Source organism: Pangasianodon hypophthalmus, chromosome 2 (assembly GCF_027358585.1).
Source record: "Pangasianodon hypophthalmus isolate fPanHyp1 chromosome 2, fPanHyp1.pri, whole genome shotgun sequence".
NCBI classification, from domain to species: Eukaryota; Metazoa; Chordata; class Actinopteri; order Siluriformes; family Pangasiidae; genus Pangasianodon; species Pangasianodon hypophthalmus.
In genome coordinates this window covers 33,513,546-33,535,990 of record NC_069711.1, presented here as the reverse complement: position 1 = coordinate 33,535,990, position 22,445 = coordinate 33,513,546, and the positions used below count along the sequence as shown (strand labels likewise).

The 22,445-nt window shown below is 37.7% G+C and overlaps 1 protein-coding gene across 1 annotated transcript in view; it reads right to left on the bottom strand.

Annotated features, from left to right (window-relative positions):
* Positions 1-22,445, bottom strand: part of LOC113538230 (alpha-1,6-mannosylglycoprotein 6-beta-N-acetylglucosaminyltransferase B) — a 104,466-nt gene that overhangs the window by 6,696 nt on the left and 75,325 nt on the right. Inside the window, exons 9-15 of the mRNA XM_053232063.1 lie at positions 12,693-12,824; positions 9,902-10,035; positions 9,033-9,163; positions 4,993-5,001; positions 1,035-1,190; positions 754-900; positions 188-304 (exon numbers count right to left, since the gene is read on the bottom strand). Coding sequence (XP_053088038.1) covers positions 188-304; positions 754-900; positions 1,035-1,190; positions 4,993-5,001; positions 9,033-9,163; positions 9,902-10,035; positions 12,693-12,824 — 826 coding nt within the window. The remainder of the gene's footprint in view (positions 1-187; positions 305-753; positions 901-1,034; positions 1,191-4,992; positions 5,002-9,032; positions 9,164-9,901; positions 10,036-12,692; positions 12,825-22,445) is intronic.

The following is a 22,445-nucleotide window of genomic DNA, read 5'->3' as shown; positions in this document are numbered from 1 at the left end:
GTTTTTGTCTCCGATCTTCTGATGGATCATTATTAACCATTATTAAAGTCGAGAACAGTTTCCATGGTTACCAACAAGTTGCCAGTCGTTATGTAATGGTCTGTAAATATGTCCATTCACAGCCAGTCTAAACTTTTTTTTTACTTTCTTTTTGTTGTTTTCACACAGTTTGACCCTCTGACCTTACCTTCATCCTCATAATCTCACGCACAGCAGTTTCAAACTCCTCTGAGTTGTTGTAGTCCACGGTCATGACGTGAGGTCGGCCGATGTACTGCTCAGCGTACGGGTGCTGAGAGGAGACCTGGCAAAAGAGAACGAAAGAATAATCCTGGATAATATTCAACTGATTCATCTCAGCAATCAAATCCATTTCTATTTACACTCACAGCACTACATTTTTCATCAAAGCTCAAATCAATTACACTTGAGCACTTTTCATTCTTTTTTTCCAATTGCATCTGCCATATATATATTTTTTTTTTCAGGATTCGATGATCTGCTGTGGATATACACATTTAAAACTACACAACAGTCTGAATTTTTCCAGTTTAGGTTTAGGTCAGCATCATTTTCTTCCAACTAAATTATCCTGTACAGAAGAAAGTCGAATACAAAAGCTTTCTACAAAATCAATAACATGATTTTCTTCATTGCTCTGCAATGAATGAGAAGGTTTTTTTTTAAATAATAACCAGGAGTCGATTAGCAAACTCTCATTCTCATAATTCTAACTCCATAAGAAGCGCTCACCTCTCTGGACGTTGGCTTCCCTCTGAAGAACTCATGATTGAGTGAGCTGTGCGGAGGACGAAACTTGGGCTGCAGAAAAATGCATCCATTGGCTATTGCTTCTAAAGGGGCGGGTCCTTCATAGGGAAAACCAAAGCCAATGAAGAGCTGGATGGGAATAATAAAAAGACAACTTTTGAGCCAGGTTGAGAAAAAAACCCTCAGACTTCGGAAGGGGATAAAACCTTGGGATAAAACAGACAGAGTGGTACTTGTAGACTTAGGATGGAATAAAACGTCACCTTGGCCTTGCGTAGAAGCTGTTGCAGGTCCTGTTGAGGCAGCAGTCCATGATTCTTAACAAAGGCAGGGACCTCAGGGGGGCGCTGTGTCTCATAGTACACCGTCCCATGTACTTCCATATAGCGATGTAGAATCTCCAGGAACTTCTCTTTACCCTGGTGTTGGATAAATCCAAAACATGAGTAAATATTTGAATCCTAGCAGCCAAAGGTGCTTAACTTCCTAGTTGGCCATTGCTGCAGTAAATTCATGTACAGTAGCTGGACTTCGGATGAGCACACTGGTATTCAAATAACTACAGACTATTTTACTATTTAATTAATTCAACAAGTCAAAATAGCAAATTAAAAGCATGACGGAAGAGCTTATATTGATAATATAATAATATTAGTGATAATAACAACTAAGACTATTCATGCAGCAGTATATTGGAGATATACTAGACTCCTACTAAATTTATTTCAATAATCAGCATCTTGTCACTGATATATCATTTTATTAGTAAGCACTATAGTCTGAAAAGCAATAGCAAGTTTCATTAATAACAACAGCGATATATATTTAAATCACTCAAGCTGAATCATTAATCATTGTGTATCTGAATCATTAATCATTGTGTGTTTATACCCCACACAGGACCACCAGCTGTCTTTTTCTAATCTATATTCACCGTTCAACCTCAAGCCACCCACTTAGCCCTCAGGTTAAGTTTCCAAACCTTCCAAATGTCACCTGGCACCACCTCAAAGAGACGGCTGCCCCCTCACACTAAACACTCACTGTGACAAGGCTCATGGCAGAACAGTATCGCTGCCAGAATGTTAAGCAGGTGGCAAGTTTCCGAATTTGAAGAGTAGCACCATGCTTGCAAAATCTGCTCACGTATTTTTGATGGCTTTTTAAAGCTGGCTGGTTCAGAAATGAAGTGGTGGGGGGTGTAGGGTTGGGGGGATGGATGGGGGGTTGGGGGGGTAGGGTATAGGGTGGGGTTAGTTGAAGTGCTAGAAGATAGTGGCACTCAGATGCTGGACCGAAAGGTCTTTTTTTGGCTATAATACAGCCAATTCAAATCATTTTCAAATCAAATCCTGAAATTGAATTGATTCAAACTAATTTAGAAAGCGTGACTTTTTCACAGCCTTCAGGATTTGCGATTCAAGATTTTATTGTTATTGTCTTGGGCAACAAAGTAGCGCTTTCAGTATGCATCTATATCTATATCTGTATAAACAGAGTTTAAAAAAAAAGAGCCAGAAAAGAGGCAGACAAAAAACCACGGTGTTTTATATATATATATATATATATATATATATATATATATATATATATATATATATATATATATATATATACTGTATATATATATATATATATGTAGATATAAGGACATTCTAATGCACTTAAACATAATGATTTAATCAGCAAATATGAACCACTTCAGTAGCCAATTTTTTTTTAAAAATTGACATGGTCTTCTCCTTGGTCTCGCCATCATTGTGTGCGTTTGTTTTGGTTTTGGTTTTTGTTCAAGTCCTGTCTCCACCACATTCTGTCATTGTCTTGTTGCCTGATTGTGTTCACCTGCTCTTTGTTTAGTTTGTCTACTGAGTATTAAGCCTTATTTTCCAAGTTTCTTGTTGTTCTGACCAGTGCCTGGTAGTTCTGCCTACAGTAACTTTACCTCTGTCTCTACTCCAGGATTGCCTTTTAATAAAGGTCGCATTGAGTTTAAGCACTTGCATGGTCCTGCTTCTCACCACACAGGATATAAAGTATTTGTATATCTGAAAATCGAAGCATTTTGCACATATATCAATCAATCAGCAATATTTTTCATTGTCTTTACCTTGTCAGAAAGAAGCTGTGAAATATTAGAAGATAAAAATATAGAAAGAAAATATTAATCTCACATACTTGCTAAGACTTTATTTCACAGCTATTGGTGTCATTAGATTCTCACTATTCTAATGATATCCATTTAATATCTCACAGTTATATCATTTATGAGTTATGCAAATTGCAAATTGGAAATTGGAAAGTGAAGAGCAGAGGTCTGAGGTAATAAAGTATAATTACCTTTTGCTGTACGTATATCTGGTTAGTACTTTTCATTTTCAAACATCACCACATTTACTCTATAATCATATATTTGTAAAGGCATGTGGTGACTTTTTAGCATCCGACAGCTTCAAGGAGTTGATCTAAATCCCTAATAAATCTAAACTTTAAAGAGATTTGACAGCAAGAATGAGACCTAATCCCCATCTCTGTAATCTAGCTGCTGCTACAGACACTTTGTATTCATCATGGCAGTTGTTATTAGGATTCAGCTAGTTTGTATTATCAGAATTATTATCATGCTAGCTAACATTTGAGAGATTAGGACTAAAGCCGTTGTTAGATAGTGTTAGCTAATGTTTTCTCTGACATTCATCGGTTCCTTGGTGAATGGGACACTAATTTACCATCAGTAACTAAAGTCAGTTTGTGATCTGAAGCAGATGTCTATTTCTGTTACTTTCATACTTCAAATAAGTTTATGGGTTTATACTTTTCTACCTTTCTACTTAAGCAAAAACCTTCTGTTCTTTTAGCACCTATGGTGAAAATATTAAAGAAAATGTAACAGGGTTGGAAAGAAGAATCACTGCCAAGACATTTATTCTCTGCAGTAGCGTTGTTTGACTTTTCCTTCACCTCTTTATTGTCACCTGTGTATTTTGAATAAAAGCGTACCTCAGTTGAAAAGTCTGTAAGGTCTGTTGAAGTTTGTGGAAGGAAAATAGAAGGGATTAGAAGTGCAGCCCTTCTGACACAAGGGCACATATATCAAGATTAGCCAGGCGAGGAAGAATAGCATTGAGCTATTTTCACACAGTGTCTCCTCATAATGGGATTTAGGGGTTTTGGTTTAAAAAAAAACTCAAATACATCTGACCCTTTTAGTCCACAAACTCCCTTAACAAATGTTCCAATGGCACCAAGGGAAGGGGTCAGAGGTTGGAGAGACATCTAAGAGGAATGAAGCTTTGGTAGACCATTTCTGCATGTTAACAGAGTAGGAATGTATTCATTAAGTAGTCACATTCAAATTATTTCAATTCTTGCACTATAGTGCGGACTCGGGTCTGCTCGTTCAAGTCAAGTCAAGATTTCGGTCCTTAAAAATCTTTGTATACGATCAAGCCATTGCTTTTGACTTCCTCTGTGTTACCAACCAGCTTACTCTACTTCTATTGTGTGGTGTGTTGCCACGATTGGAGGCCACAGGGATCGATAGCTTGCTCTGTGAGGATTTTCCAAACCAATTAGGGGATTATCTCCAGTGCTAAATGCCTGAAAACAGAGAGGGATTAAATTTGAAGATGGCTTTGGAAGCTAGGTGCAGGGACTCACTTTTGGGGGACCTTGCAGGCAAAAGCATCCAAAAAATACCTCGGATGAATTTAGATGCTAATTCAAAAGTCTCAACCAATTTGTATTAATAATATCAGGATGCTTCACTGGCTAGAGTCTAGTGATCATTTATTGACATTATTAGTTCAAGCTGGAGTTCAAATTGGAGGTCTTGGTAATGAGGGAAAAAAAGGATATGTTTGCAAGTTATCTGTAGGGATAAGAAAGATGCTTTTGCCAATCTTTACACATTTTGCATAGGAGCTCTGCATTTGAATGTCAGAGTATACTGTTATCACTTACAAATATGCCAAAAGAGTCTTCTATTTTCCCAAAATAAAATGACAGATGAGCCAATCAAAATATGATTGGCTGGAATGATTGACTGGACTGATTGACAATTGTGTAAATGTTTTGAACTCTCACATTTTAACTGACACCCCTGGTAGCCCCGCTTCCTTCCCCACATCTCACATTAGTCATCTTTCACCTCGCTTTCTGTCACAGTAAATCGCGAATGCTTGGAGTTCATTAATGAGAAACAAATCTATCAATGTATGCTTGTCTTAGCTAATATTAGGCAAGTATATAGTTAACAAAAGTTAGCTGTATTTATTAGGAATGCCACTGAAAATCTGACAAGAAGATTAAAAAAGGCCTACAACAAATCTAACAATTTACAAATAACTTTAATATAAATTAGAAAGTGATTAAAAATGTGCCCTCAGTTTAAACAGTAGAACAGGGTTTGAAGTTAACCACAAGTTGCTGGTGGGGAAGAAAACTGCTGCTTATCTGTTTTAGTTAAATTTTAGTTTATTTACAACTTTACATGCATACATTCTTTTTATTCTATGAAAAATATATTATATAAATATATATGTACAGCAATTAATAAGAAACTGTGTATGTAACCTGGTGGTTACCTCAAAGGCTGGTATATACATGCACTCCAATTACTAACTTAGTAGATTAGACTTGTGAAAGGTCTGCATTGGAAATGCACTGCATCTTTACATCTCTATATGGCCAAAGGTAAGTGGACACCTGACCATCATACCCATATGTGATTGTTGCACATCTCCTCTCAAAGTTGGTTGCTCTTCAGGGAAGGCTTTCCACTAGATGTTGGAGCGTGGCTGTGGGGATTTGTGTAAATTCAGCTACAAGAGCATTAGTGAGGTCAGGTAGTAATCGTTCTTCCACTCCAACCTTAACACACCATGTCTTCATTGAGCTCACTTTGTGCACAGGGGAATTGGAACTGGTTTGATCCTCTTAGTTCCAGTGAAGGGAAATCTTAAGGTTAGAGCATACAAAGATGTTCTATACAATTCTGTGCATCCAAGTGGCAACAGTTTGGGGAAGAACCACATATGGCTGTGATGGTCAGGTGTCCCAATATCTTTGGCCATATAGTATACCTTAGAAAATACCTTTAACTACTGAATGAAGTTATTCATGACTTCTTTAACAGAATGCCACTGGCCAGGGAAAGCTTAGATTGGCTGATGGGGAAAGTATCTAAAACTGTTCCTCAATTTCCACTCCACACACAGCAAGTGTTGAATAAGCAAGTAACTGGATAAAATTCCAGAGTGTGAGCAAAGCATAATACCATTCGGGTTGTTGAATGACCCTGTCAGAGTCCTGCCAGGGAAGCCACATTATACCCCAATTTACCCTCTATTTTACTCACTTCTGCCACAGTCTGGGGAGTAGAAAATAACTAGCTGGGCAAGAGAGTGTGAACATAAAAAGGTTAAGGAGTGAGAGAGATTATAAGTAGATTTACAAAGTAGAAAAACAGAAGTGTAAGCAATAAGGAAAGGCATAAAAATGGAAATTAAGATAAAGTGTCAAAGGTAGGACTCAGGAACAATGGAAGGGAGGAGTAAGTGAAAGAAAAGAAGAAGAAACAACAGAGGAAAGGGCAATTAAGATATTAAATCAAAAGGTCTATGGGGAAAAGGAAGAATGATGCGGGGAAGAAGAATGATAAATTGAGGATGTTGATGGAAGAGCTCTGTATGCATAATAAGCAGAACAGTCTCAGAGGCCTGAAACTTTTTCAACATGCAGATGCCAGCAATCTGCTCTTGAGGATATCAAAATTCTCAGCTCTGCAGAATCACAGTCAAAAAGAGCCAATTTAACAGCAAGAACCTTGCAGCTTTGATTGCAGACCTGGAGTAAACAACACGAAACTCAATTCAGTTCCATCTAAAAGCCTGCAAACCTCAGCCCTGCGATCCGTTTCAGCAGGAATGCCTTTGCCAAGAAAGCTTATTGATGAAGTTAAATTGCAAGAGAAGGCACCCACAACCCGAGGCAGTGCAAAGAAACGCTAGAAAGGATCAAAATACACTCACAAGAAAACAGGAACTCTGTACCAATATGCCACACATAGTTCTCTGACTCTATGGTTGAGGGCTTTTCTCAAGACGCCCTCCAGAATTGAGAAGGCAGTGGCAATAGGTGCCCCTCTGGCTGTGACTGCAATTCTGTCAACCAGGCCTGGGACATGGATTAATGATCTTCTGGTTGCAAGTGCAGACCCCATTTTTTTTCTTTTGGGACAGCTGGTATACCTGATATATTGATTTGCATTTATCTTACTCAGTTGACAACCAAGCTATACCTCCTTGTAATGTGCAGTTATAAGCAGGACGAAAGTGCGTAAACTCAGGATGGTATTTATTACAGGAAATCCGAGAATTATTGTCGAGATCCAAAGCATTGGTCAAAAGAAAGATGTCATTAAAATGGGACAATTCATAATCAAAAACAATAACAGCACGAGTCAGAAAACTGGAACAAACAGGAAATAGAAAATACGACTCTGAAACAAGACTTCACATTAAAGAACTAGCTAATTAAGGGCTGATGTTTCACTCTGTTTGCTCAAAATACATAACAGGGTGAGAGTTTTGAAAAAAAAAGCTTTAAAATCTTTAAAATCTTTGGTAAATCATTTATCCAGAGTTTGACTAATATGAATTTTAAAGAAAATTTGGAGGTCCACAAGTGACCGAATACCAACTTTTCAACCAATTAAAAAAAAAAAAGTTGAAATTGTTATAAAATGAATCTTCTTTCTTTATATTTTTCTCTCTCCTTTTTTTTTAACTACTTTTGTATTCCTGTTTTGCTTCCAAATTGTGTTTGATATTTTTTCATATTTTCTCCTTCTTTGTTTTTTATTACATATTTAAAACATTCACCTGCTTTTCTTCTTTCCTTTCATTTCCTTTCCTTTCCTTTACGACTCCCTAGCTCTATTAGGAATGGTTTTAATAGTCTGTAATTTTTATATAATTCTACCAGAGTCCTTATTCTCCAAAGAAGAGGTGTGTGTGCATGTGTGTGTGTGTGTGTGTGTGTGTGTGTGCTCGCGCGCGCGTGTGTGTGTGTGTGTGTGTGTGAGGGGGGGGGGATAAGACATTAAATGAATAAGAAATGACTGGGATCAGCTGAAATCTTTCTAGTGATTTTAGTGAGAAAAACTCTGCTCTGTGGATGGAAATGGACAGGCTGGAATGAAACTGGTATGTGAGCTTACTGCGATCGAGACTAAGTAAAAAAAAAAGAAATGCTTTAATGTGATGGATAAGGAGCAAAATATATAAAAGAGACTTACCTGAAGCTGCATCAAGATGACATAGAGGAAAAAGAATAGAAAAAAGTTGGAGGTTAGACAAAGCCTCATTTTTCTCCCTGTCTTAAAAGCTGTAGACAATTAAACAGCTTCTGACTTACAGACCAATCTCTGCACTTGACATAGTTAAAAAAAAAAAACAACAACAAGTGAGTTATTTTAAGTTTGTGTAAGGTTCTGCCCTTCAGTTGTAATATATTCCCACAGTGTTGATTTTTAAAGGAGACCTTTTCAGAAGTTTTGTGTGTCGTTCCATAATCTAGAGTACAACATACTGCTTTGAAAAGTAATTGAAGTCGAAATTAAAGTCGAGGCTTATTATTATCTTCGTCTTTACGAAGAGATAACGTAATCTCCCAGCTTGTCTGCTCTTCCACAGAGCCCTTATCAAGTGCGGCTCCCGAGAAGCGTGTAAGGTTTTGAGTGATGTGCCCTGAAACCTGATGTGTTAAATATTAATTAATGCTGTAAATTTTATCGTTAAGTTTTGACTGTGTGGTTGTAGTGATAACAGAGATACAAGACACAAAGCAGAGGTGCAAACACTCTGGAACATCTTATTACGTAGAGAGAAAAAAAAATTTACCAGAAAACTCATAGTGTAGTATGTTTGTGGATGAGTGTTTCTTGTTGTGTGCTAAGCAACAGTAAGAAACCAGCAATGCAAAAGTCTGGTGTAACTTAATAATTAGAATAATTAATAATTATTTTAACCAAGGCTCGTAAGTAGGTTTCCCAAATGGAGGCAGTATTTAATGTGATTCTCGCTGTACCATTGGGCAATCGTCTTTGTCCTGTGATGCTTTGGGGAATTTTTTCTGGGCTTGATAAGGCAGTGAATATAAAACTGATTATCAGGATGGGTCTGGTGAAATAAGATTAAAGGGAAATGGAGCTGTTTCTAGGTCAGAATGTCTATTTCAAGCAGCATCCTCCTCCTCACCTTCCACATGCTGGCCTCCTTGCCGTACACGACTGCCATGTTCTTCACTTTGTTCTGCTGGATGTTGTGTTTCTCGGTCTCATTCAGCTCCTCGGATACGAAGCCCATGAAGGAGTTATCTGGGGTGTGGGCTGGGGGAGAAAAGCACAGAGAGAGATGTCAGGAATTTGAGGAGTTTGCATGTAAAAGTTACATTTCTAATCATGAAATTACTTTTTTTGAACGTATGTTTCTGCCCAAATTTTTTGACATTTGTAAAAAAAAAAAAAATGTCAAAAGTCAATGCAAATTACAAAATACAAAAATTGCAAAGACAATGGAAAAAGATTTCCATCAAAAAGCACCAGCACATGCATTTTTCAAAAGAAATATTGTATCTTCACTTTAAGCATAATCCAAATTTCTACAAATCATCCAGTAGTAAAAAAGAAATAAAACCTAAAGTTACAGCTTTACCTCTGACTGTTACAAAGCGCTGACACTGGAGACTCCTTCCATGAATGTTACATCATAAACATCTACTTACAGATAAATTTACCATATCAAGAATAACACATTTTTAAATAAGTTTATGTGGAGTGTAATTTATAAAGTCCTTGTTTACTTTATCTATTTGGTTGGTAAAAGCAACACTTCTAGATTGACTGTGTAACTTTCCAGACTTTATTCAGTTTTCTTGTTAAGATCATTTACTGTATTACAAAAAAGAAAAATATGAAATGCTAGTGGGAAAAAAATAAAGCTTGTGTATTACTCAAAATATTCATACTTTTCCCAAAGTTTTCCCAAAGTTTTCCTGAAAGTCCATATTTTTCCACATCTGGAATTGGATGCATAAAATCTAAACTTTTCCGGAACGCTGTACTTACGGAACATGGTCATGTATTGCCTGGTGTTGAGGTTCCAGTATCCCCAGTTCGTCCTGTAGCCGTGTAAAGTTGCATATTCCTCGTGGTTATAGGCTGGCTCTGTCCCAAACGTGTCTATGACTCGAATATGGCACCTGCAAAACAGCAGCAAGGGAATTCATCATATGGTAAATGTATATGATTATATACTTAATTATATATTTAATGTAGATTTGTAGGAAATTGGAGTTGATCCTTGTATCAGTTTCTCACTGGGGTTAAACTGGAGAGATTGTAGAGACATTAGGGATGTTTTTTTTCTAAGTCATCTAAATGCAGCCGGAATGAGCCATGAATACAAACAGCGAGAGCATCTGACAACAAAATCCCCCATTTCAGAACACAGCAGCGTCTCAACACTGCTGTAATTTCTCCGCTAGAAAGAAGAGTTTTGTCATTCTGTGAGTATACTCATCCTAACACTATAATCTAAAACTGGAATGACAGGTTAGAAACGAAGCAGCTCTGTAGCAATCACACCTTTCTAGTCATGCATCGCCAATGCTTTTATTCAGTCGAAGTCAGCACTGTGACAGAAGAGCACACAATAACACGGAGTGCACATCAATACGACTCTCTGAAATCACCTTGATATAAAAAGCTCAGCAATTCACAGAGCCATCAAAACAAAGGCTCTCAATGCAATGCAAAGACTTGATTTAAAAAAAGTGGGACAGCAGCCATCTTTGTCTGTGTTAGCTTCTGGCTCTCCCTTTTAGTTATGCTGTCATAGCTAGTCTTGCCGGAGTCCCTGCTTGCACTCTGCACACAATGTACATTGTCTTTAACCATTACGTGACAATAAACATACCTGATGATCTGTGTTTCTCTCTCCCTCTCTCTCCCTCTCTCTCTCTCTCTCTCTCTCTCTCTGTCGAGCTACACATGCTACTCCTGAGATGCCAGTGATCCTGACCCCTTCTGCTCTCCGGACCTGCCTGACCAATCCTGATGCCCTACTTGTGCTTGGAGTTCTCATCACTTGGAGATTCCTATTATCCAATATCTATTTATATTTATAATATTTATAATTATTTATTTATAATTAAATTGAGTCTGGTTCCTCTCAAGGTTTCTTCCTCATGTCGTCTCAGGGAGTTTTTCCTTGCCATTGGCTTACTCATAAATTTAAACTTTATATCCAGAATTTATATATTTCTGTAAAGCTGCTTTGTGACAATGTCCATTGTTAAAAGTGCTATACAAATCAAAGTGAATTGAATTGAATCTTTGTGGCAAAATTCAATCACATGCTCTCTGGCTATTTTACAGATCATGATCATGATGATAAAAAAAAATAGAAGCCCTTCAACCCACCCAAAAAAGGTATATCCTTATATTTGTGATGGGAATCCCTTCACACTGTGAAATTTTGAAATATACATATGTATGTATTTCTGTAAAACTGCTTTGTGACAATGTCCATTGTTAAAAGCGCTATACAAATAATTGAATTGAATTTACAATCTTCATCTGTTCAGTTTAGCTGAGCCTGAAGAAAGGAATAACATCAGAAATACTCTCGCCAAATGTCTGATAAATGACATCGTGCTTGAGTAAGGCATAAATAACTAGTTAATTAGATAATAAAGATTTTTCCCCTTTCAAAATGATAGGACAAAAACAAAGATAAATACGCAACTACATTTTGGTAATATGAACTGATAGTAGATGTTAAAAGCATGGAGATTGAATTGTGTGTTTGTGTGTGTGTGTGTGTGTGTGTGTGTGTGTGTGAAGATATTGACACGTACAGAGCGGCGTTGCCTCGACCTTTCACTAATGCATTATTAATGAAGTGGAGATGGTGATTATATAGGGTCATAAAAGTCCTCGAGGGAAAGCCGAGAGTGTTCTACAGCCTGATTAATGGCATGCCATCGGTAAAGGGCATGATTTGTCGGTTTGGGGTGTGTGAGTGAGGATCAAACATGAATCCTGCTGAATCGTATCATGACGACCTTCCACAAGGTCACTGGCTCGGAATGTAAACTGTAATGCTCCGATACGACTTCAAGATCTGCTAATCGATTATACTTTGTATGCTAGTGTGTGTGTGTGTGTGTGTGTGTGTGTGTGTGTGTGCTAGTATGCTAGAAACTTTGCTAAGTAGTAAAGATGTTCCACAAGGATCAATTCTGGATCCAGTTCGGTTCACAACAGTATATTGTCCAGTATGTGGAGGATATATTCCTCAGTCTCTGTATATTACACTGTGATGAAAAAGAAAACAATCAGTGGCAAACTGCTGTGGTATAAGAGGAATAAAACACTTTGACACTTAATCAACTTTGTGTGTGTGTGTGTGTGTGTTAAGTAGAGAGAGAGAGAGAGAGAGAGAGAGAGAGACTCTGCATCTACTGGATCAATAAGCATTATTTTCACCACAAACCTGACGGCAGAATAACAGCAATCTGTTGACTGTCTCACACACACACACACACACACACACACAAACAGTTTGTGGTGTGTTCCTCTGCCACTGTGGTTTGACGAAGTTAGAGAGCAGCCTCGGGGGAGAGTGAAATGGAAGTACAGAGAGCATGAAGTGTGTGTGTGAGTGTGAGTGTGTGTGTGTGTGTGTGTGTGTGTGTGTGTGTGTGTGACAGAAAGAGAAAAATTGGAGGACTGATTAAGCACAGCTCTAATTAATGCGATTCAGGATAATTGCTGTCTGGTGTAACTGAGACTGCTCTGAAAGAAAGTGAGTCGGAGAGCGAGAAGAGAGGAGAAGAACGAGTGTCACACTGACTTGTGTTTCTTTAAGGACAGCCCCATGTGCTGTTTCATCTGCTGTAAGCCGTGGTAGTCGGTGTAGATGAGGTCAAAGGGCAAAGGTCCAGTAAGTGGGCAACTTCCTCTCCCAGGTGGCACACCAAGGAACCTGCCGGAATCAGAAACACACAAATAATTAATTTTCTATAACAGCAGCTCTGACAGCAGTGCAGCTGCAAATCACAGGTTTATATTAATGCGCTCGTTCTAATGCGTTATCGTTTCTATAGTAACAGCTCATTCACAGAGACATGGATGGCAAATTCTCCACATAAACAATCTTCTGTATGGAGACTTTATCTATCAGTTATATAAATTCCATACCAACAGCACAACATGGTGTGTTTTATTCCTTACTCCTTTCCCATCATGGTTTTATTGCTCCGACAGTAAACATGTTATCATGGATTCAGATTCCGTTGTGCTTTAACATTTTTCTTCTGGCAAAATTACCAGAATATCATCTCTGTACCATAATTATCATTTCACCGAAAGCAAATAAAGCTCCATGTAGAAAAAAAAATCATTTCCATTTTGTTCTACTTTCAGTACACATTCCAACTGGGTCATTTAAGAAAGATTAAAAAGCAGTTTTATTCTTTTTAACTGATTTACGCAACACACACACACACACACACACAAGCTGCAGAGGAACGAGAGAAAGAGCAGGAAAGTCTTTGAAACAGCTGAAAGACCCCGAGAGCAACACCCGCTTCTCTGGTTTGGTGAAAAGGGATGAAGGAGAATTTATTATTGAACAGGAGGCTTTCTGGAACCTCCTGCTAATCTCATTTCGCTCTGGTCTCTTGGGCGTCCTGTTCGAGAAAGCCAACCGTCGGCTCTTTTTGTGCTCCAACAAGCGAAAGAGTGCTGTGGAAGATATCAGTCATACAGCTCTAGGCTTTAGAAACGAAAAAAGGCACTCTCACATGTAAGGAATAAAACACGGTAAATGTAACGAAAATGGATGAAAAATATGTCATCTAATAAATAAAAATGTTGGCAAATTGCTGAAGCATAAGAGGAATAAAATACTTCAGGACATGCTGTTATAGGAAAATAATCAACAGTGTGGTGGCGTGATGAAGTGGAGTTACTGTCACCACACTACAGTTGATTATTTTTCCATAATAGCACATCCCGAAGTGTTTTATTCCTCTTCTGCCAGAGCAGTTTACAATTACAATTTATACTTATTAAAGAACAATACAGTACACAGTACACAGCACTTTTGATCTATTTATAGTTACATTTAATGTTGTGGAACATCCGCAAGACAAGTTACTTTCTGTTCTCACTCACGTTCTAGCAGTCGTTCCATCACCAGCCTCTTTTTCTCTCTTATTAATAAGATTAAGTTAATAAAAAAATGGTCACATTACCAAGCAAAGTGTAAACTCCACTGTGTTGTAAAACGTAAAGTTACAGCTTTACCTCTGACTGTTAGAAAGCGCTGAAACTGGAGACTCCTTCCATAAATGTTAAATAAACATCTCCTTACAGAAAACTTCACCATATTTTTAGCCGTTTATGTGGCGCGTCTGCCGTACACATCCCTGTGAATGAGCTGTTACTATAGAAACATTAACGCATTAGAACAAGTGCATTAATACAAATCTACTGTCAGAGCTGCTGTTGTAGAAGATTCATCAACACCCTCTGACCAATTAGAATCCACGATTCAATTACAGGACCACTGCATTTCGGTTTCGTTTAATAAAGTGCCGCAGAAGATGTGTTCGTGTGTTAAGCACAAACATCCTTCGACTGATCACGACTTCCATTACAGAGCGCAACACGACAGCAACGTCATCTTCAATCTGAAACGGATCTCCATGAGCGAGTGTGAAAGCGGAAGAGTGTCGAACTCATTGACATTAGCCATGACTCGCTTGCAACCGTTCTTCCATCATCACATTACATTAGCGATGATGACTTACTGGGAACGTTTCCAAACGACTCTGAGTAACTCCACAGACGAGTGTATCAAGACGTAATGAGTTTTTGGGTGTTTGCAGTCCGTCTGGGTGGCCTGTGGTCCGATCGATAACCCCACACACAAACACACACACACACACACACACACACACAGAGCAAATCAGTCCTGAAAACTGACCAAGTGTGCAAGTGCCTCCAGCAACACTGCTACACGAACACACACCACAACTGAATCAATAAATCAATAAAACTAGCCTCATTTTTTTTCTCAGTAAAAGTTTCTCAACACCCTTTAGAAGAAAAAAAATGTTCCTTAGAGGTTCTTTTGATGGATTTCTAAAGGAGTTCTACCTGAAACCTACTCTCAGCCCCAGAGTGCCTGATAGCTTTTGAAAGTTGCAATCTGATTGGCTGGATTTACACTTCTATACAATTAAAGAAGAAAAAAAAAGCGTTAACAGACACTATGGGGTTTTTTTAAGCAAGATCCATTCTAGATCTGGATTGAACTAAAAGTTCAGTGCATCACATCTTCCTGTAAAAAAAAAGCTCCAGAATGTTCTTGGCCAGAGTTAATGATGGGACGTACCAGACTCTTTAGCCACAGCTACAAGTCTAGCTCCTGAGACGATTGGAACCATTAGGACAGTCTCAGATCAGTGTGAACATTCAGTTTAGCTGTTTGAGCATTTTATCAGATTTTATATTCAGACTTTTACACCTCTCTGGGATTTTAACCCTACGTTCACACTAATGAGTGACGAAGTGGCAGGCGAGCGTGTGTGACACTGAGAAGCGATTTCACTGACGATGGCAAGCAACAGAAACAAAGTGACATTTGAACTGAGAGTTTCTCAATTCTATGCAAATTAGGTATGCTGCTGTAAAGTGACAAATCCAAACGAGTGGCTCGAATGATTTCTCAGACCAATCCTATGGCACATGTGCTCCGGCATTTCTTCAGTTCTCCGCTCACAACTTTATTTATTTCCTGCTTGCTGTTAGTTCTCATTTATTGTTTGGAAGAAAAACCTATAACTTATCCTGTCACATACGACTTCTCATTAAGTGTATAGAGGTAAAGCTTGGAAGGAAGTAGCCGAGACCACTGGTGCCTCTGGTGAGTTTACGTAACTAGCACAGTTAGCTTGCTAGCTTGCTACAATGTTGCTACAACGTTACCTAACACGTAAGTCAAACAACCAATTTTCACACACACTACTTCTGATCATTATTTAATTTGTATTTAACTAGCTAACTTCAGAAGCTATATATAAATATACACTACTGTTTCTCATCGAAGCAGAAAAAAAATGCTAGACAGGCCACGCCCACGAGAGAAATTATGAATGACAGGAGCGACGCGCTACCTGCCAGCGTCACCTGCTTGCATGACACGCCTTGGATTTCAACTCGCAAGCTCCCTGCTGCACCTTAACTAGAAACTAGTTCATTTTCTCTGAACTTGTCATTTTAGAGAGCTAATCTTTTTTTTTTCTCCTCCAGTGTCAGGCTGCTCTTCAATCAGTGCTCACACTCGACAGACAAATCACAGGCTTTACTGTGTCTGAAAGCCTTCTCTCTCTATTTTTCTCTGTGTCTGAGGACATTTAACACCTTCTTCCTCCTGTACTACGCTCTCCAGCTATGTTCTCCCAGCGGCCATATTGGATGTCGTTTTTTGTGAGCGGTCTCCATCTTTCTCCTTCGCTCTGTGTGATGAATGGCCTCGAGGTTAATGCCTCGCTGGCCTCTTGTGCCTCGTGTCCGTCTCTCCTCGATGAGGAATTTAAAGGCTAGCCTTGGTTATAGCAGGACGCTTCACAATGCCGCTCCAGAACATGACTTATGAGGCAATTTTCCTCCCTGTGCCGCTCACATATGGCTTTCTGAAGCATACTGTTTGTTTAGGGGGTCTGGATTGGAAAGCATATCAATAATTCATGTTTTAGGAGGGGAATGGCCACAGAAATGAGGCAAAAAATGCAACATGGTCAGCTGTGACTGCTACAAAGTGCTTAAACAGGTGAAAAGACAGAGTGGGATATAAATGACTGGCAGAAGGGATCGACTTTTACACATTATTCATCACGTGTATGCAAGTGTGACCTGTATTAGGCAACAACCACAGCATGATACAGGCGTTATACTGATTTAAGACAGCATTATAAAATAAATTAAGAAATCTAAATATAATAAATCCTGTCAGAGCTGCTGTTATAGATAATTAATCAACACCTTCTGACTAATCAGAATCCAAAATTAGAGAACATTAGAGCGTTGTAGCGTAGCGTTAAAATGAAAAGACGTGCTTCAAATTTGCCTGAAGTTCCACTTCAGCGTGGCTATGTATGTAAAAACGTGAGGGACTGTAGGTATGGCTGGAGGTGGTGAGTCTGTAGGCTATTGTGGTACAAGAGGGTTACAATGACAGTACTTAACACCCGAGGAAATGATAGCGTCCATTAAATATGGTTTCCTCTTTCATCCTCTCTCTCCGCTGCTGATTTCAGATCCTTCTCGGTCCTCTTCATGCAGATAATGGATGCCCTCTTCAGCCTTTCTCTTCTTAATGTGCCCTAGCTGATGGTGTTGAAGTGCACTCCAGAGCGCTAATGACTCACCGGGGTGAGAGGAACAGCTGCATCTACAAACCCGTCACACACACCCAACTGTTTTAGTGCTGGATAACATTCTCCAGCCCTTTGAGTCCTGTTTAACGGCTAATGGAAGCTTGTGTGTGTGTGTGTGTGTGTGTTGCTAATGCTAATGTATTACTTTACTCAGGTTCTATTTATTTACATTTTAAAGCCTTCATGTTTTTACATCAATAAATTATGCACAAATTCTGACTTGAATGCAGGTCACCTGTTTTTTTTTAATGTTGAAACTCAACTAGTGACAGATGATTCGAGATGCACAGTACGTACCTGAAGGATCCCTAGCACCAGTTCATCCGAGTACTAGTAGGTCTGAAATTATTTTAATTATTTTAAAACAATTTTAGTGATATCCTTTTGTTAAAAGAAGCATGATTCCTGATTCCAATATTATAATATTATCGTATGTGAGATTTAAATTAAAGGCTCTTAGAATGTCCTTCCAAATCAAACCTTTTTGGAGGGATCAAACCTTTTTTGCTAGTTGTCCTTAATTATCCAATAAACCCTTAAAGAACCCTCAAAGAACCCTTTTCTAAGTGCACCTGGCTTGTTATATCATTAACAAGTAAAGTAAAATTCATAACAAGGCATTTTCATTAAAGCATGTTAGTTAAGCATAAATAACTAAATTGCTAATCACGCCATAAAATACACTAATGGAAAATGTAGAACAATAAAGATTCTTTGTTTGATCCACTGGCGGAAGTGAAAACAGCTCATTATTTTATGTGAATAACCCTTAACCAATTATCCTGTAAAACATCATTATCCTTAAAGAACCCTTTGAGCGCCTTTTTTAAATGGAATGAACCTTTAATTATCCAAGAACCCTTAAAGAACCCATGAAGAATCATTGTTGGAAATAAAGAACCCTTATTCATTAATTCAATCAAACCAAACAATCCTCAAAGAACCCCTTTAAAAGCTAGGGACCTTAATTTCTCTTATTACCCCTTTAAGAACCCTAAAAGAAAGCAAATGACACATAATTATCCAATGAACCCTTAAAGAACGTCTGAAGAAGGTCTTTTCTTGAAGTGAAGAACCCCTATCCAATTAACCTATAAAACCAAATTATCTTTAAAGAACCCTTGAAGAACTTTTTTTTTTCCAACCTGGAACAGTGTGCAGAACAAACCTCAAAGCATTGCTCATTATTTTCTTCTTAATACATAGAACCTGTCAGGAGTTTAACATTTGGTACTTAGTATAAAAAATTCTTTAAGGGCTCACTGGGTACTTTAGGGTCCATAGTCTTGAAGAAGGAAATGGTTCCACTTTGGAAACACTTTGCTGTAGGAGTCTACGTAGCAAGAACTTTTAAAGGTTCCTCCAGAGGGACAACCTGGAGTACCGTTAATGGAGTGTATTGTTGTGTGAAATTAAGCCATTACTTGAAAAAAAGTTATCCATCATCTCAATGTGTTTGTTTTAAAATCTTATCTTGGGCTGAAAGTAATAAAATTTCATCTTCACATGTTGTTTTTGATGCGTGCTGCATTTCTAAAACCGCCTCCATTAATAGAAATTGGAAATGGAGGAAGCAAAGAGGTACTCGTGTGTTCTCATTTTCCTTTCTACACGAGTGTTTTGTTGCTCTGCCTTTACAGGATCAGTCTAATTTATTTAATTGGGCTGAAATTCCCCCTTTCCCTCTCTCTCTCTCTCTCTCTCTCTCTCTTTCTCATTCCCTTTCTCTTGTTCTCTCTCTCTCTTTCTCTTGCTCTCTCTCTCTCTCATTACACTTGTGAAATAAGTCCTTGGATATGATATTACATTAGCTGCTGCCTAATTGAGTTTCTGTGTCTGGACTCAGAGATTTACGAAGCCCTCGCCGTTCACTCGTCTTTTTCTCGCCAAAGTGCCTGGCATTCTGTATCATTAAATGGCTTTTAAGAGAATTACAGCCTTCTGTTAATCATGTTTTATAGCACAGCGCTGCTGAATTCTGGATTCTGATTGGTCAGAAGGTGGTGATTAATTCTCTATAACAGCAGCTCTGACAGTAGTGCAGCTGCACATCACAGGTTTGTATTAACGTGTTCGTTCTAATACATTATCGTTTCTATAGTAACAGCTCATTCCCAGGGAATTAAACACATAATCGTGTGTAATCGCTGATATGGTGAGGTTTTTTTGCAAAGAGAAATGTGAGTCTCCAGTGTCAGTGCTTTGTACCAGTCAGAGGTAAAGCTGTAACTTTAAGTGTAACATCTTCTAGACAGAAGAGTTTACGATTTTCGCTTTTACGCTTTTCAAAAAAACGACAAGCTGCTTTTTTGTCTTATTAACTTCAAGAGAGAGAAAAAAGAGAGGCTGGTGAGGGAACGACTGATTACAGCTGCTATAATGTAAGTGAGAACTTGTTTCACAGACGTTCTGCAACATTAACTGTAACTATAAATGGATAAAAAGTATGATGTGTTGTTATTTAATTAATAAGAAATTGTAATCATGGGCAAATTGTTGTTTTATGAGAAGAATAAAACACTTTAGGAAGAGCTGTTACAGGAAAATCATCAACTTCGGGTTGGTGACAGTGACTCCGCTTCATCACACCACACTGTCAGTGTTTCTGTTACACCACAGCAATTACGATTACCAACAATTACAATTTTTAACTTATTACACTTAATGCTGTGGAATGTTTAGAGAGATCACAGCGATCCAGCGAGAACGTTTTGAGAAACAGGGTGTGTGTGTGTGTGTGTGTGTGTGTGTGTGTGTGTGTGTGTGTGTGTGTGATGGAGAGAGTGAATAATGAGGTGGGAAGGAAAAATGAATCATTTGCAAATGTATTCTGATCATAAATCATAATCGCGCATGTTCAGTGTAAAAAAAAAAAAAAGAAAAGAAAAATCAATTTAAAAATAATGAACTGTCTGGCAGATGGAGTTTCAATCAGATTACGGTTAAATTAAAATGATCTGCTTTACATATTAATGCATTAAACATTAAAATAAGGTCATTATTTATACATTAGCAAAAAATTAATGTTGTAAGGATATATGAATAAAAAATGCTGCCAAATCAGAACTTCCTTTAAAAACAATCTCCACTTTGTTCTTCTCACTTTTGGCTGACTTAGAGATTAAATAATTTAAATAAATGTTATTTTCTATACACTGCTGGCTCTAAACGCACACACACACACACACACGGTATAAAGAGCTGTTAAATAAATCAATATGGTAGTAAAGTAGATAAAGTGCACACTTCTGGCACTCAGCAACTCAATCTTATATTAATTTTCTATTTTATATTTTTATAAGTGTAAGAATATTAAAAATGATTTTCCAGCATAAACCTTTTTATCAGCTCAGTTTATCTAGCAGGTGTTACATTATTCATTTATTTATTATTAATAAACAAAGAGCCTCGTCCTGCTGAGACTAGTGGGAGGAAGAAAATAGAAACGGAATTATAACTGACAGCAGAACATTAGCACGAGGAAATAATCATGAATAATACAATCATACAATCTGTGATTAAAAAAAAAGATTAAATAAAGCAGACAAATTCAATTAAGCATTCTCAAATGAAAAAAAAAAAATAATGTAAAGCCAACAATCAACCACAGAATCAAAAAAAAAAAAAATCATATTATACAATCTAGTTAAAAAAACACTTTTGCATAAAGAAATGAGTTACAATTCTGAAAAGAAAGAAAGAAAGAAAAAGAGAGGGCTTATTTACTTTATTTATTACTTTACTTCTGTTTTTATTGACTCTTATTCTTATGCTGTTTCAGATAAACAGATAAACAACGTGAACAAATCAGTTCTCAAGTAACACAACAACCGAATGGTATCATGCTAAAAAAAAAGTGATGGCTTATTTACTTCCGTTTTACTGATTTTTAACTTTATTTTTATTTTATTGTCACACTGAATGTTATCATAATAAAATGTTTCAACATATTCTGAATTTCATTCCACTGATAAAAAAAAAGAACTTAATTATAAAAGTTAACGGCATTAAACTAAATTGCATTAAATTAATAATGTTTAATTACCCATGTTAGTTTTGCATGTTGAAGCATAAATCATCTTTTAATCATGTTCTTTTAAATATTATATTTGTATGATATGATAGAGCTGATATTCTGAGTCTGTTGAACTGAGTGTAACAAGCTGAAATGAAATTATTTGTAAATATGTATCAAAAAGACGATTTTATTGGCTCCCTTTTCTTCCTCATCTCTTACTTATAATTTAAAAATGTTTGTTAATATTTTATTGGAATTTGCATTGCTATATAAAATATGAAGACATGATGAGGAACTTATGAGGAACTTTATGCTAAACAGAACCAGAGGAACGCGTAAAGAACCAGAACCTGCACTATGGTTGTGTCAAACACTATGTAGTGGAGTACCTAGTACCATCTAGTACCCATATTTCCACTGGAAACACACTGCACGAATACAAAGGTGTAAAGTATGAGCTTTAGACTGATACATGTCTTGCTGCAACCAGCAGCACTGTAAACACCGATCTTTACACATTTCTAAACTGTTTCTGCTCTATGCTCTATGCTCTCTCTCTCTCTCTCTCTCTCTCTCTCTCGCTCTCTCCCCTAGTGCACCCAGCCATAATCTGAACCTCACTAGCATTTAGTCAGCTGTTTAGCTCTTTTAGTCTTAAATAGACAGATAGACAGAGAAAGATGAACAAACAGAAAGACAGAGAGAGAAACAGAGAGAGAGAGAGATGGCGAAAGATGGACTGACGGACAGAAAGACAGGGGGAGAGAGAGAGAGAGAGAGAGAGAGAGAAAGAGGAACAGACAGACAGACAGAGAGAAAATAGCAAGTGATACATGGAGAAAAAAAGGGATTTGAAAGATTAATATACAAGAAAGAGAAATAGTAATGGAGAGAGTTTGGCGGTATGTGTGTGTGTGTTTGTGTGTGTGTTTTAGTGTGTGTGTGTGTGTGTGCGTCGTCACTGAAATCAACACATCATGTTGTGGGTTTAATTTCACACCTGAGTGCTCGAGAGCCTCAACATCTTGTACAAGCTGACCTACACACACTCGCAATCCCGTCACTGAAATACTCCTGCAGCAGCGTTCCAAATAATCTCACAACTTTCCCTTCCTCACACGGATAATAATAATAAAATCAG